The sequence below is a fragment of the Odocoileus virginianus genome, chromosome 20 (assembly GCF_023699985.2).
Source record: "Odocoileus virginianus isolate 20LAN1187 ecotype Illinois chromosome 20, Ovbor_1.2, whole genome shotgun sequence".
NCBI classification, from domain to species: domain Eukaryota; kingdom Metazoa; phylum Chordata; class Mammalia; order Artiodactyla; family Cervidae; genus Odocoileus; species Odocoileus virginianus.
This window is the reverse complement of record NC_069693.1, coordinates 43462137-43478475: the sequence shown is the minus strand read 5'-3', so window position 1 is coordinate 43478475 and position 16339 is coordinate 43462137. Positions and strand designations below refer to the sequence as shown.

The following is a 16339-nucleotide window of genomic DNA, read 5'->3' as shown; positions in this document are numbered from 1 at the left end:
CCAGGTGGACCACTGTCTCCTTTGATCTGTACATCTGCTGGTTGTTTCTGTGACCACATCCACATCACATAGTTTGTGTTGAAGTTTGTCCACAGCACTCAACCAGGAGGGGGCCTAGGCCCTGAGGGCAGATGGAGGCCTTTAGATCCCTGAACACTAAAAATACTCTTCCATCCCCACAGGAAGGTAATTGAAAACACAAATAATGGCAAACCACTGAGAAAATATGGACTTCCCTAGTGACCCAGATGGTAAGGAATGCGCCTGCAAGGCGCGGGAGACCTGGGTTAGATCCCTGGGTTGGGAAGATCCACTGGAGGAGGGCATGGCAACCCACCCCAGTACCCTTGCCTGGAGAATCCCATGGACCGAGGAGCCTGGAAGGCTACAGTCCGTGGAGCCGCAAAGAGTCAGACACGACTGAGTACTGAGTACAGCACCAAGTAAATATGAGGAAATAGCAGTACATTCTCTCATTATGATTATTTTTAGGTTGTTTTTGAAATATCAGTTTTTGGGGGGGACTTCCCTGGTGGTCCAATGATTAAGAATTCACCTTTCAATGCAGAGAATGTGGGTTCGATCCCTGGTCAGGGAACTAAAATCCCACATGCCATGGGGCAACTTATTCCATGCATTGCAACTAGAGAAGCCTGTGCGCTGCAACGAAGACCCAGTGCAGCCAAATTTTTTTTTCATTTTTTTTCAATTTTTAAAATTATATTACAATATAGTTCAGATAGCCCCCAAATATATAAAGAATTAAAACAAACTCATATTCATCATTCAACTTAAGGAATAAAATATTACCAATATTGTTTTTTAAAAAAATAAAACAAAACAGAACACCATATATTAGTTTTTCAAACAGCTTTGCTTTATTGTTGTTTGGAGCCAATGGTTCTCAATTTCTGCTGCATATTAGATTCACTTACCGCTTAAAAAATCCCAATGTACACTCTCTACCACAAACCAATGAAATCAAAACACCTAGGGGTGGACCTCCATCAGGATATTTTAAGCACCTTGGGTGACTCCAGTGTGCTGGGAAGGCTGAGAACCCGCCCTGAAGAGAAGCTGCAGGGAAGAGAGGTGAGATGAGGCCCTGAAGACCAGATGGAAACAGGCTCTGGTCCTTGTCCTCTGACTAAGGGGTCAACAGTGGTTCTCAGGGGCTCTCGACGGGGAACCCGCGGGACCGTCCCCGCATTTTTGGGAAGAGTCTGCCATCTGCTGGCCAACTGAAGGAAAACAGGCAGCTAGCTTTGACCTGGGGAAGGACCCGGGAGTCGGGCCTGGGGCAGCAGCACCGAGAGTGTGGAGCGCCCTCCCACACGTGCCCCAGGCAGCTGCCCCGCGGCAGCTCTGGGAGATGGCGGCGCCGGGCGAGGAGGGTGATCCTCCGCCTGCCGACGAGCATCTCTGCGACCGTGCAGAGCTGTGCCAGGCTGGGAGCAGGAGCGGCCGCTCTTCACGGCCCCAGGAGGAGAAAGCAAGGATGGAGGGGAAGAGGACCCACTCAACAAAAGGGTTTTTAAGAGAGAGAAGACGTCCGCCTGGGAAACAATCTCAGGAGAGAAGCGGGTTTTGCCGAAGAACCAGGAGGCCCAGAGGAGATGTATACGTGGCACCAGCTCCTGGTCCAGCGATTGAATCAGCCCTGCCACAGTTCATTCCCACAGGGGTTTGCTTGCTTTTCTCTCCGCCTGGCACAGTCTTCCTTACCCCAGTCCCCTTCATCTGAGCAAACCTTTGTCCATTTTTCTGGTCTCATCCCTTCCACCAGGAAGCTTGCTCCGACCGCCTCCATCTCCTGAACCCTGCCCTTGCCTCCTGTCACTTGCTTTTAGAGCCTCCTGTTTCCTTGCTTACTACTTTATCTCTGGGAGGGTTTCCCTGATGACTCAGCTGGTAAAGAATCCGTCTGCAAAGTGGGAGACCTGTGTTCGATACCTGGGTTAGGCAGATTTCCCTGAAGAAGGGAACTGCTACCCTACTCCAGTATTCTGGCCTGGAGAATTCCATGGACTGTATAGTCCATGGGATCACAAAGAGTCAGACACAACTGAGCGACTTTCACTCACTACTTACTCTCTGGAGGGCAAATTCCATGAGGTTGAGGACATCACTACATCCCCAGCATCCACCCCAGTGCAGCAGAGTAAGAAATCCTCATTTACTGAATTGATCTTTCTTAGGGCAGAATCAGACACTAATCTGAAAACAAAAGGAAAGTACTTTGAAACATATTCTACTCAAACAATGAGGTCTTCCTAGAAGTAAACTGAAAATAATTACCTTTTCTATTTATATATATCTATAACCATTAGAGGTGCAGAGGCCACAAATGATCGTATTTCCGGTTGGCATATGTATTAATAATAAGTTAACTCTTTATTTCACCTATCTATGCTCCAATTAGTAAACAAGCGCATGGTACACAGCTACTGTTTGGGGGCTGCCCACTCTTTCCTAATGTAGTAATAACACTCCAGTTTTATTTTGGGGAAACAATCCTCTCCATTCTCCTTTTATGTGATTCAGGGTAGCTGATCCCATCCCCAGGCCCGGGTGTGGGCATACAGTTTGGGCCCGGCCCCTCACTGCATTCCAGCAGCCCAACACGCAACTAGCTCAGCGCTGAGCACAAGACTCAAGCTGGCCCAGTGAGATTTAGCCCCGGAGTTTTGCTGGAATCCCTGGAGAAAGGACGGGGAGTATGGAGCTGGTGGGATGTGAGCCTCGAGCTGCTGGCAGCCAGGCTGTGCCGTGAGGAGAGAAGGCCAGAGAGTGAAGTCAAACAAACCAAAGTGAGGCTGAGTGAAGAAAGGCAGAGCCCGCACGGCAGACGTCCTTTTGATACTGGCATTCAACCCAGAGCTTTTTCTGCAACTTTCTATTACATGAGCTAATAACGTCCCTTTTACCAGAAAGCTTAAGAACGTTTCTGTTCCCTGTAGCTAAATGAGTACCAGCTCACAGAGAAAGCAGAACTGAGAATGTGACTTTTTCTTTTTCACAAAATCAGTATACCACTTGCAACACTCTTAACACCGATCAGAAAATTGTAATAAGCTTTACCATTATTATGAAATTCCTACATGGTCTCCAGGGGAGCCAGCAAGGGCCCTACTCCAGGCTGTGCTCCCTCAAGGTCATTTTCCCGCCCATCATCAGCGCTTCGAGCACATTCCAGCCCTGCCTTGCAGAGAAGCAGCCGTCTCTGCAGGGGAGGCTGCAGGCTGCAGTCTCCCCTCGGGCTCCAACCACTGCACCTTGGCCGGCTCAGCCACACCCGCCTCCAGGCAGCCTCTCCTCCTCAGCTCATCGAAGTGCTGGCTGTTGCCAGCAGGGCTGCGAACATGGACCCCGGCTTCTTCTGCAGGACCTCAGGCTTGTCAAACTCCACCACCTGGGAGGCGGAGAGAGAAGGGGAGGGAAGCGGGGTGCAGCTGAGCTTGGTCCTGAGGGATCCGAAGGCCTGGGCGCCATCCTCCCAGCAGCCTGGGGGTGTCCCCTCACCTTCCCGTCGCCCATGACCAGGATGCGGTCGCAGTTGAGGATGGTGGCGACACGGTGTGCGATGATTAGCACTGTGCAGCCCCGGAAACTTTCACGGATTGTGTGTTGGATGAGGATATCCGTCTCCAAGTCGAGGGAGGCTGTGGCCTCATCAATAAGGATGATCTGGTGGATAAGAAACAGGGGTGAAGGCAGCCTCCTCAGACTCAACCCTGGGTCTAGTCCTGGGGTGACTGCTAGTCTGCCTAGTACCTCAGCTGGAAAAAGAGATCTTTGGACTCGGTTCGAAACCCACTTGGAGCTCTAAGTTATCCATCACATTATGAAGAGAATGTTAAGTCTCAACCAAGAGCTAACTATACTTTGTGTCTGTTAGTAGCTTAGCTGTGTCTGACTCTTTGCGACCCCATGGACTGCAGCCGGTCAGGCTCCTCTGTCCATGGGATTCTCCAGGCAAGAATACTGGGGTGGGTTGCCATTTCCTTCTCCAGGGGATCTTCCCAACCCAGGTCTCCTGCATTGCAGGAAGATTCTTTACAATCTGAACTACCAGGGACGTCTTCTTTAGTGACCAGAAAATTAAGTTCTTGAAAGTGAAAATGTGCCAGTGGCAACCTCCTGCTTTATGAACTGCCTTCCTGTTTGTCTGAATTAAGGTAGGGCAATGTTCCTCTCAGGACAGGCAAGCACACATCCTGGGTGGCAGAAGAGATGGTGTAGCTAGTATGTGGGTAAATGCACTTTGTACTTTAACATGTTTGTATTTCTTTCATTAACAATATGCATCAGATGCCATTTGCTGCAACATGGATGGCCCTGGGCATTGTCATACTGAGTGAAGTAAGAAAGAGAAGGAGAAATATGACACCCCTTATATGTGGAATCTAAAAAGAAATGATACAAAAGAACTTACAGAATAGAAAGACACTAGCAGACTTAGAGAACAAACTCTTGGTTTCAGGGGGAGGAAGAAAGGGGAGAAGGGATAGTTAGAGGGCTGGGGATAGACATGTACACACGGCTATATTTAAAATGGATAAACAACAAGGTCCTATTGTGTAGCAAAAGGAACTCTGCTCAATGTTATGAGCCTGGATGGGAGGGGAGTTTGGGGGAGAATAGATATATGTATACGTATAATTGAATCCCTTTGCTATTCTCCTGAAACTATCATAACATTGTTAATCAGCTATACCCCAACACAAAATTAAAAAGTTTTTAAAAAATGCATTGGAAGAATTTAATTGGCATAGAAAGTGTGATTTTTGCTCCTGCACAAGACAAGGCATCACAAGTAAATCACGGGATAGGTGGTACAGAGATATGACAAAAATCATAAAGTGATGACACAAACTTAGAAAACAATCTAGAGAAAGCAGCCTTCACACCAAGTGGCTAAGTAACTGAAATAAGGAACCGAGAGGTTAAGAAAACGCTACGTACACATTGCCAGTCCTGTCACCCCTCTCTCTTAGCAAGAGGGGAAAGTCCTTCCTCCTCTGAAACCTCCCTGCTCCAGGCCCCGTCGAGCTCTGTCTGCTCTTCCCCACAGCTCTGACTGTTGCACCAACAATTTTTGCACTGCTCATTAACTGGCCATGTTGTGTATTGCATATGCGTGTGTGTGCAAGCATGTACACATGTGTGAGTGTGGAGGTGTGTGTATGTATGTGTGTACATAGCCTCACCTGTGAGGGAAAGATGGCTCCTAAGTAGCCCCTGTAATACCTGTAATATTTGGAAAATTTTAAGCTAACAAAGGTCCATCTAGTCAAGGTTATGTATGGTTTTTCCAGTAATCATGTACGGATGTGAGAGTTGCACTATAAAGAAAGCTGAGCACTGAAGAATTGATACTTTTGAACTGTGGTGTTGGAGAAGATTCTTGAGAGTCCCTTGGACTGCAAGGAGATCCAACCAGTCCATCCTAAAGGAAATCAGTCCTGAATATTCATTGGAAGGACTGATGTTGAAGCTGAAACTCCAATATTTTGGCCACCTGATGTGAAGAGTTAACTCATTTGAAAAGACCCTGATGCTGGGAAAGATTGAAGGTGGGAGGAGGAGGAGATGACAGAGGATGAGATGGTTGGATGGCATCACCAACTCAATGGAGATGAGCTTGAGTAAACTCCAGGAGTTGGTGATGGACAGGGAGGCCTGGCATGCTGCAGTCCATGGGGTCACAGAGTCAGACGTGACTGAGCGACTGAACTGAACTGAACTGAAGAAACACTGTTGGATGAAACTTTTTTAAAAAAAATGTTATTTTGGTCCAGAACAGGTGTCATCTGATTCTCAAATCTAATAAAGATGAGGGAATATCCTGCACCCAAGTTTTAACAGGAAAGCACAGTAGGCGACTTTGAGTGACTGTATCTCTAGCCTTGTGGCTTTGTGCTGGAGGAGTGCACTGGGGCTTGGTTGTGGCAGGGACGTTTCAAGTCTAGGTTGGGGTGCCAGGGTGCAGAGCACCTGGGCAGAGAAGCCCCCCTTCTACAGGCAGGGTTGCCCAGAATGGCAGAAAGTGACCATCAAGCCCTTTGTGGATTTGTGGACAGAACCCAGGGCAGTGCCCCGAGTCCCACATGCCTGAGGGAGAAACAGCAGTGTGTTTCCCAAGCCAAGCATCCCCCAGACCCCTCACATGCCCCCAGCTCTCACCTTGGCACTGCGGAGGAGGGCCCGGGCAATGCAGAGCAGCTGCCGCTCCCCCACAGAGAAGTTCGAGCCATTTTCCAAAACTTCTGCTTGCAGGCCTTGCGGCAACTTTGAGATCTGTGATATGGAGGAAGACACCCGTGGGCCACTGTGGGATGAGTTCTAAAACTGACCCCCTCGTTCCTCTCCTGTCCTGTCATGACACTCCCTCCCTGCCCCTGTCTCTACACTCCAGACACTGGCCTTTCTCATCCCCAGCTCTGCCCATCCGGTTCCCCTCACAAGGTCTTTGCACCTGCTAGTTTTTATACCTGGAATGTTCTCTCAAAGATCGGTGCCCAGCTGCCCCCTCAGCATTTGCTCTGTCAAATGTGCGTCTCTACAGAGGCCCTGGCTGGCCACCCACTGCAGTGTCTGCAGTTCTCATCACTACCTACACAGCACTTGTCCCATCTGAGTCTCTCCTGAGAGTAAGCACCAGAACGACAAAGCTGTACCCGCTTGCCCTGAGCTGGTACATGCCTGGCTTACTACTGGCATCATCAGCCTTTATCTAGCGATCTCAAACCACCTCATCTCTGTGAGATGATTTAATCCACGCAACATCTGGCATACCACACCAAAGGAGCCCCAAGGACCAGCAGGACCAAGAATTCAGCCTCACACTTACTCACCATCTTGTTCAGGAACGTCCTCTCCAAGGCATCCCAGATCTGCTCATCTGTGCAACGGTCAAAGGGGTCCAGGTTGAACCTGTCTCGGGAGAGGAAGAGAAGTGTTCAAGAAGCACACTTGACAGTTGAGTCATCTGCACCCCACAGAGCATGACTGAGGATGGTTGGGTAAATGAAACTCGCTCAGTCGTGTCCAGTTCTTTGGGACCCCATGGCCTGTAAGCTCACCAGGCTCCTCTGTCCATGGAATTTCCAGTCTAGGATACTGGAGTAGGTTGCCATTTCCTTCTTCAGGGGATCTTCCAGACCCAGGGGTTGGACCCAGGTGTATTGCATTGCAGGCAGATTTTTGCCATCTGAACCACCAGGGTAGTCAGGATGGTTAGAGCTGGATTATTGGATCCAGAGAAACTCATCAAACTCCCACCAGTGGTCTTCCTTGTGCCTTCCCAGTACCCCTTCCTTCTGCAGGCAGCAGCTCCCAAGTCTTGTTTGGGGGCTGCCTCCTTCCTAGCCATCAAGCCTGTGTGGCCCAAGTGGGGCTCTACCAGCTCAGGGTGGAGCAAAGACTCGGGTATAAGCACACCAGAAGGTGGTAACCCCTGGCCGCAGAAATTGGCTGAAGGTTGGGGAAGGTAACCAGTCAGAGTGTATCTCAGGACTTGGACAACAATCACCAGAAAAGGGGCTTGTACTTTCTCACCAACTGAACAAGTGAGGCTACAACCATCTTGCCTCAGAAAGAGGAGACATGAAGGCCCCATGGCCCACAGTGGAGCCCAACAATGAAGCCAAGACAGACAGAAGGGGATATTGGTCCTTTGAATCAACCTTGGCCTTCCTGTTTTGTGATCCCGGAGGTTCTTTTAGCTTAAGCCATCTGGAGTGTGTGTGTGCATCTCTGTGTGTGTTAGCATATACATAACATAATATTTATCACTTTAACTGTAATTGTAGAATTCAGTGGTGTTCAATACATTTACAATGTCATGTAACAATCCATTAAAACTCATAAACACCAATAAAAACTCTGCCGATTAAATGTTCTCCCTCCCCTTCCTCCCTTAGCCCCTTGTAATCTCTTTTCTACTTTCTGTTTCTACAAATTTGCCTGTTCCTGGTATCTCACTTAAGTGGAAATATACAATATTTGGAGCTTCCCAGGTGGCATTAGTGGTAAAGAACCCGCCTGCCAATACAGGTAGAAATAATAGACTCAATTCAATCCCACGGGTTCGGAAAGATCCACTGGAGGAGGGCATAGCAACCCACTCCAGTATTCTTGCCTGGAGAATCCCATGGAGAGAGGAGCCTGGCAGGCTACAGTCCATAGGGTCACAAAGGGTAGGACATAACTGAAGCATCCTGCATCTGGCTTGCTTCACTTAGCATAATGCTTTCAAGATCCATTCATGTTGTATCATATATCAATTTTTCATTTGTTTCTGACTGAATAATATACCACAGTTTGTATAGATCACATTTTGTTTATCCATTCATCTGTCAATGGACATTTGGATTGTTTCTACCTTTTGGCTATTGTGAATAAGGTCATAAGCACTGGTATACAAATATCTGTTAAGCCCTGCTTTCAATTCTGTGATAATTCTTTCAAATCTGTAGATTTGATTCTTGAAATTTAATTATTTCAAATTTAATTATTTCATATGATTTGGTGGGTCATATGATAATTCTCTATTTAACTCTTGTCAGTTCAGTTCAGTTCAGTTCAGTCAGTTCAGTCGCTCAGTCGTGTCTGACTCTTTGCAACCCCATGAACCACAGCATGCCAGGCCTCCCTGTCCATCACCAACTCCTGGAGTCCACCCAAACCCATGTCCATTGAGTCAGTGATTCCAACCATCTCATCCTCTGTCGTCCTCTTCTCCTCCTGCCCTTAATCTTTCCCAGCATCAGAGTCTTTTCAAATGAGTCAGCTCTTCGCATCAGGTGGCCAAAGTATTGGAGTTTCAGCTTCAACACCAGTCCTACCAATGAACACCCAAGACTGATCTCCTTTAGGATGGACTGGTTGGATCTCCTTGCAGTCCAAGGGACTCTCAAGAGTTCTCCAACACCACAGTTCAAAAGCAGCAATTCTTCGGTGCTCAGCTTTCTTTATAGTCCAACTCTCACATCCATATATGACCACTGGAAAAACCATAGCCTTGACTAGATGGACCTTTGTTGACAAGTAATGTCTCTGCTTTTTTTTTTTTTAAATATGCTGTCTAGGTTAGTCATAACTTTCCTTCCAAGGAGTAAGCATGTTTTAATTTCATGGCTGCAGTCACAATCTGCAGTGATTTTGGAGCCCAGAAAAATAAAATCAGCCACTGTTTCCACTGTTCCCCCATCTATTTGCCATGAAGTGATGGGACCAGATGCCATGATCTTAGTTTTCTGAATGTTGAGCTTTCACCAACTTTTTCGCTCTCTTCTTTCACTTTCATCAAGAGGCTCTTTAGTTCTTCTTCACTGTCTGCAATAAGGGTGGTGTCATCTGCATATCTGAGGTTATTGATATTTCTCCCAGCAATCTTGATTCCAGCTTGTGCTTCCTCCAGCCCAGCGTTTCTCATGATGTACTCTGCATATAAATTAAATAAGCAGGGTGACAATATACAGCCTTGATGTACTCCTTTTCCTATTTGGAACCAGTCTGTTATTCCATGTCCGGTTCTAACTGTTGCTTCCTGACCTGTATACACATTTCTCAAGAGGCAGGTCAGGTGGTCTAGTATTCCCATCTCTTTCAGAATTTTCCACAGTTTATTGTGATCCACACAGTCAAAGGCTTTCGCGTAGTCAATAAAGCAGAAATAGCTGTTTTTCTGGAACTCTCTTGCTGCCAAATTGTTTTCCACAGTGGCTTTGCTATTTTACATTCCCACCAATAGTTCATGAGGGTTCCAATTTCTCAACATTTTTACCAACACTTGTTATGTTCCTTTTTCTTTTCTTATTATTGCTAGTCTAGTAGGTATAAGGTGGTATCTCATTGTGGTACAGTTGTTTTTTATGTCTCTTGCAGAGAAGGAATCCTAACTGATCATCCAGGCAACTAACATCATATTTGGATCGAATTGGACTTTATACCCATTAAGGTTTGCCTGGCACTTGGCATAGGAAACATAATAAACACATCCTTGTTATGCAACCACTCAGTCCCAATTGAAACCTTTCTTAACTGCTGCTTTTTCTTTCCCCAGTTCAACATACATTTTGTGTGTACAGCTAGATTGAAGAAGCAGAAGGTAGAATGACCTATTTGCATGATATTTGATAGTTTCCAAAGCATTTTCACAGATGCGATCATTGACATCCTTTTCCTCTTGAGATAGATATATCTCTTTAATTGATGAGAAAATTATGGCTTATCAGTGTTAAGCAGCTTGTTCAAGCTCATACCACAAGTCAGAGAAACAGGCTGGAATCAAGATACTCAGAGTTAGACAGAACCTCAAAAGGTAGGGAGCCCAAGTCTCCTGTACACCGGTCCATACTTTCTGCTGCAAGCAGTGGTGGGGGGAGGGGAGGTACCATCACTCGTTAGGGCGTTGAACTACCTGGAGTTGTATCTCATCTTTACCATTTATGTGTGTGTCTCCTTCAATAAGTCACTTTCCTAAGTTCATTTTTTAGAAAATAATAGTGCCCACCTCACAGAGTTGCTCTGACACTACAATGACACAGAATATTAAAGCATAGGGCTGGCACATTTAAATGCTCAATAAATGTTAATTCATATTTCTACTACTCCTATATCAAGGCATGATAGATTTTGGCCAACTTCTACCTTAACACAGAAATTTATCACTAAATTTTATCTCATTCCTCTAAAACAACACAATCGGTACAAAACTCTCTGTGCACATAGTATGCACTCTCCTTGGAAAGACTTTCCTCCCTTTTTCTGCCATGCAGCCTTCTACTTAACCTTCAAGACCCTACTCAAAGGCCTCCCCCACTTCTCTGGGAAGGCTTTCTGAATTCCCCCAGGCAGAGTTATTTGTCCTACTCCTAGGTTCCCTTAGCACTTGGTTCATATCTCTGATCTAGCAAATTACATCCTTGTATTAATATTATAACTTGACAGATCTTACACGTCTACAACTCCCCTCACCCTTGACTGTGAACTTCTGAGGGGAGTAAGGGCGCTGATCATTCATCCAAGTGTCCCCAGTCCCTAGCACAATGTCAGACCTGGCAGAGGCTCAGAAAAGGCAGGTTAAGTAGATGAATGAAGGAATGAATGAATGATGGGTAAATAAATAAATGGATAACTAAAGCTCTGTGGTTAGTCTATCCTCTTGCCTCTAAGATAAATGCCCTGTATATGAGGCATCCAGCTTCATTTTCATGCCTCATCCTTCTGCAGACCCCATACCTTGGACTCCCACATGCCTAAGGAGCACTGTCAAGCGGCAGCACTAACCTGGATGATCTCCAGATTGCCTTCAGAGGAAACAGAAAGTGTGGAGAGAAGGTCAGAGACCCAGTTCTGTCTGCCTCACTGATGGGACTGCCTGGATTGCAAACATCCAGCTTAAACACTCCCGTTGGCCTTATCCAGTGGGAGAGAGAAGAGAATAAACCACATCCAGACATGGAAAGATGTGGTCGACCACAGAGCAAACACTGATACTCATCTGAAATCTGACCAATCCCATCAGGGTTTTTAAAAAATTAAATTAGAAATAAGTAAATAAATAAAAATAAAAAATTAAAATTTAGGCCTTTTGTTTAGGCCTTTTGATTACAAAGTGTTCTCGTGTGTATCCAGGCCTCATTCATTCCTCAGGGACATCTCCTCTCACCAAGGAGAGAGCAGAGGCCCAGAAATTGGGACTCTGGCCACAGGTGATGAGAGGCAGCCCAGCCCTAGGGATCCGCCCAGTGACTCCTGCGGGAGACTGTCCTCCGCACAGGCTGCCTCAGCCCAGCGCTCACCTGATGGTCCCTGACAGCAGGACTGGATCTTGAGGGATAACCGAGAACTTGGACCGCAGGTCCTCCAGGCCAAGGCTGCAGATGTCCACGCCGTCGATGAGGATGCGGCCACCGGCTGGTTCTACCAGGCGGAAAAGAGCCACCCCCAAAGAGGATTTCCCTGCAGGGCAAGAATAAGCGGGGCTCTGTCTCCTGAGTCTGCAGGAGGGGCAGCACAGGTCAGATCTGGTGTCCACCCCAGGCTCCCCTCCCCCTGACCCACTCCTTGTCATCACGAACCAGAGAGGGCAGAAGAGACTTGGAGTCTCCAGTCTCCACCCTAAGGGGTGCCTGAGACTATGAGCAGCTCTTACTGCCTCAATCAGAGGGCATGAATGGAGCTCCTGGGTAAATCCAGCCCACACACAAGTCTCGTTTTACACACACACACACAGTGTTATTGCTGCTTTTTAAATTCTTTGCCAGCATTAAAAAAAAAAAAAAATCCAAAGAGCCAGCATACAAAAGCTCAAATTGCATGATTCTCTTGAGAGTCAGTAAAATGGGTGACACTGGGCCCATATCCCCTCAGGCAACAGACAGCTGGAGCCAAGCGTTAGCTGCTTCCTTGAGAGGGAACAGTATTCAGGTTCAATGAGCTGCCCTCCCCACCCTCCTTTCCTCACACCCCAGGCCCATCACGTGCATTTGAGTTTTCAACCTCTGCTCTAAAAGGTAAGGTTGATGTGAGGGGCAGCCCTGTGTCTTGTTCACCTTTGTGTTCCCGGGCCTGGCATATAGTAGGTGCTCACTAAATACCTACTGGATGAATTCAGTCAGTTGGACCATCTCTGCTTGAGAGTGGCTCCACGTCAGACCCAGCCCTCTCAGCCCAGCTGCAGGTGAGAAAGGGAAAGGGAAAAGCACGTGAAAGAACACAGCTGGGAGCTCTTCACTTCACAGCAGCACAAGGCCTGCAGGGGCATGAAGAGACAGAGACTTGGGAGGCTCCAGTCATTCTGGAGGGCTACCTGGAGGAGGCAGCTCCTAGAGCCCAAGGCGAGGGTCTGACCAAGGCAAAAAGTGGAAGGCGGTGAATACCCTTGGGTCAGAGCTCCCAAAAGTGATGAGAAGAAGAGAGGGAAGAAGTCAGCCAGGAGAAAGGAAGTGGGGAGAGGCAGGTGGAGAAGGAAGTGGTCTACAGGGGGAGGGGAGAAGGAAAGGAAGAAGGACCAAGGCGTTAGTCATTCAGTCCTGTCCGACTCTGTGATCCCATGGACCGTAGCCCACCAAGATCCTCTGCCCATGACATTCTCCAAGCAAGAACACTGGAATGGGCTGCCATTTCCTTCTCCAGGGGATCTTCCAGATCCAGGGGTTGAACCTGGGTCTCCTGCATTGCGGGCAGATTCTTTACCATCTGAGCCACCAGGGGAGCCCACGCAAGCAGGTCTTCACCCTTGCAGAGCCCTGCACGCCCCCTGCCGGAAGCACTCGTTCCTGCACCCTGTTCACCCTTCCATCCCTCCTCAAACATTGGCCTCAGAGTCCAGGCCACTGAAGTTCAAGGGCCCACCTCTGGGGCTCTGTTAACACCACCGCTCTCCTTCCCCAGGGCCTTCACCACCTAGGCGATCTTCCCCATTCCTTATTCGATGACCTGTCAACATCTGTCCTCTCCACTGGAGTCCCACGACAGCAGTGACTATGGGTTTTGTTCTTCTAGCACAAAATGAGGCCCCAGTAACTATTTGTAGGGTCACTGAGTCAACACATGTCTGAAGACAAGTCTGACACCCAAATCCAACACTGAAGACAGGGCATGTCCTGGATGCTGAGCTCACCAGAGCCTGTCCTTCCCACGATGCCCACCACTTCCTGGCCGTGAATCGTCAGGTTGAGGCCATGGAGAACAATAGGCGTGTTGTCTCTGTATTTCATCTGGTAATCCTGGAATGTGATTTCCCCATGCTGTGGCCACCCATGAGGACAGTTCACGCCTTCTATGTGTAAAGGAGCCTCAGAGACACACATCTCGTTTTCAAAGAGAGAAAAAGAAATCAATGATTATCCATTTCTGCCCATCCCCTGCTGACTCACTGGCCTCTAGCTATTGGGTGTGTGAACCACCCCAGCCTGCCCTTGAACCAGGCTTAAGTCACCGCCATGTAATCAGAGGAGCATTCCACCCCCAATCACCTGAAATGCACATGATTTTATCCCCAAAGAGTGAGAAACCATATTGGTAAGTTCCTATGTTATTAACATAGAAAACTCTAATTTACCATGTGAGACTCTACAGACACAGAATCCAGAATAATGATAACCAGGACAGCAGGGTTAGCTCACTCCTGTGGGTCGTGTTTTAGAGCTCAGAGCCCTTGGGCAGACAATTTCTCTCTATTCCTATACATAGAGGTAGGCAATTTTAAATGATTTCACAGGCAAGGAAATAGAGGCTCACACAGGTCAGATGACATGTTAAGATCACACAGCTGATGGGTGGATGACCAGGGACTCAAACCCAGGGCTGCCTGACACTAAGCCCACAACTCTGCATTGAGCAAGGTGGCTGGACTGGGGGGGTAGATTCCACCTCTGGATATTGGGATAATAATTCAGCTAAATATATTAAGTTGTTTTGTGATTCCATGAAATAATCTAGATATCATTATACTGAGCCTTTACTATGGGCCCGGCACTGCGTTAAGTGATTTACATAGGATGTGATCTAATCTTTGTAATAACCCAATGACACAGATACTGTGATCTGTCTCATTTCATCGGTGGGGAGCCGAGAGGCTGAATGAGTCACAAGATTGCACACCTGACTCAAGGAGCAAAGCTTAGACCTGAACCCAGGTTATCTGTTTACACAATCTGGATTCTTAAGTACTATGACATAAATGGAAGCAATATTAATAACAACTATTATTGTTATCATCATTATTATATTCGAGCAAACCTCTCTCTTCTAAAAAGAGCAGATCATTCCATCTACATCTAAGAGTGCCGTGAGGGATGTCAAAATGAGCCGATGGGTGTGGAAGAGCTTCTGAGAGATGATGTATACCATGCTGGGGGAGTTGAGGGGGAAGGACCAGAAGCCAGTTGCCTCCTGGGAAAATCTCAGGGCCCCTGAGGTGCTGGGGCTTGCAGAGGCTGGATGTGAGGCTTCCACATCTCCCTGCACAAAGCCCAGACCTGTGTCCCACCTTCATGTATTGTAGTATCCTCTCTGCAGCTGTCAAGTACGCCTCTGTCTCTGAACAAATCCGGACACAGGCCTGGAAGTTGGACGCCACCTGGAACAAAGGAGAAGCATCTGACTAGCAGGCTGCGGGGTGAGCGCAGGTTCTCACCGCTTCCAAAGGTGGGAAATGGCCATTCCTCCTGAGTAGCTCCTCAGACCAAGACAGCTTCCCTTACAGGGAAGGAGCAGGTACCTCTGGTGCCCCGCTGAGCTACTTCTGGGTGTGGCTGCAGCTGTGGTGGGGAGCTGCAGGAGAGAATCCCACCAAGCCTGTTTCACCTCAGGCACCCTCGGTTTTCTGTTCGAAACCTTTGTCCATACCACAGGAGCCCACTCAGCCCAGGTGCAGCCCAGAAACATGGGAATTACAGCCCTTGGGAGCAACCCTCTCCTAGTGGGGAAAAGAGCCACTGGATAAAGTCTCCTCTCTCTTGGCCTTCAGGGACAATCCTGTTAGCCGAGCAACCCTGTTAGTTGGTCATGGAGCAGTGACTCTCAATGACACACTCCTGCAGTGCGATTCCTCCTTCCCTGTCACATGCTCCTGCTCCTTGGTCCTTTCTAGGGAGCATCTCACAAATAATCTGCATCCGAGTCCTTGTCTCAGGCTCTGCCTTCAGGGAAACCCAGACTAAGAGGACTCTCAGGAATTCTTAGGAATCGGAGGCACCACAGATGAGGAAACGGAGGCCCAGAGAGAGGAAGTGATACACACAGAATCACCCAGGAACCAGAGGCAGAGCTGGGATGGGGGCCCCAGTTTTGATGCTCCGCACCCCTCAGGCCATGCAGAAGGTGCCAGGCAACAACTCCCTTACACAGCCAGTCAACAAACTCTGATGGAGGTGCTGGGCCAGGCTCCATGCTTAAAGTGCAGCAGACCCAGGCCCTGCCCTCAAGGAGCACCCAGGAGAATGGGGAGAAAGACAGGTCAGTAGAGAAGCGTGATAGAGTCAGCACACAGCTCCGTCACGGCCACAGGACGGTCACCAGACGAGGGCCACTGGGTAGGCTTGCTGGAGAGGGTGGCACTGGAGGTACGTTTTTAAGGAGAGGTGGGATTTAGCCAGCTAAACATGGGTGGAGACAAGTGTTCTAGTAGAAGGACAGTCTTGACGGTAGTAAAATGGCATCATCCATTCAGGGCTCCTCAGGCCATGTGACTGTGGATAAAGCAAAGGGTATGTATGGGCTAGGGAGGCTAGGGAGGGAAAACCTGCATAAGTCAGAGAAGAGGCCACCGTCAAGAAATGACGCTGAGCTGGGAAAGGATACCAGACACAGCTGACTGCCTATC

The 16339-nt window shown here is 48.0% G+C and overlaps 1 protein-coding gene across 7 annotated transcripts in view; it reads right to left on the bottom strand.

Annotated features, from left to right (window-relative positions):
• Window positions 1-855: 855 nt before the first annotated feature.
• ABCC11 (ATP binding cassette subfamily C member 11) overlaps window positions 856-16339 on the bottom strand; it is an 82998-nt gene continuing 67514 nt past the window's right edge. For 5 of the 7 annotated variants that reach the window (XM_020879637.2, XM_020879566.2, XM_070451341.1 and 2 more), the window contains 7 exons: window positions 15005-15094; window positions 13634-13823; window positions 11811-11970; window positions 6858-6936; window positions 6187-6300; window positions 3523-3687; window positions 856-3412 (listed from right to left, as the gene is read on the bottom strand). In XM_020879637.2, coding sequence (XP_020735296.2) covers window positions 3320-3412; window positions 3523-3687; window positions 6187-6300; window positions 6858-6936; window positions 11811-11970; window positions 13634-13823; window positions 15005-15094 — 891 coding nt within the window. In that variant the 3' untranslated portion in view covers window positions 856-3319. The other 2 variants (XM_020879719.2, XM_020879788.2) reach the window with 2 other exon arrangements.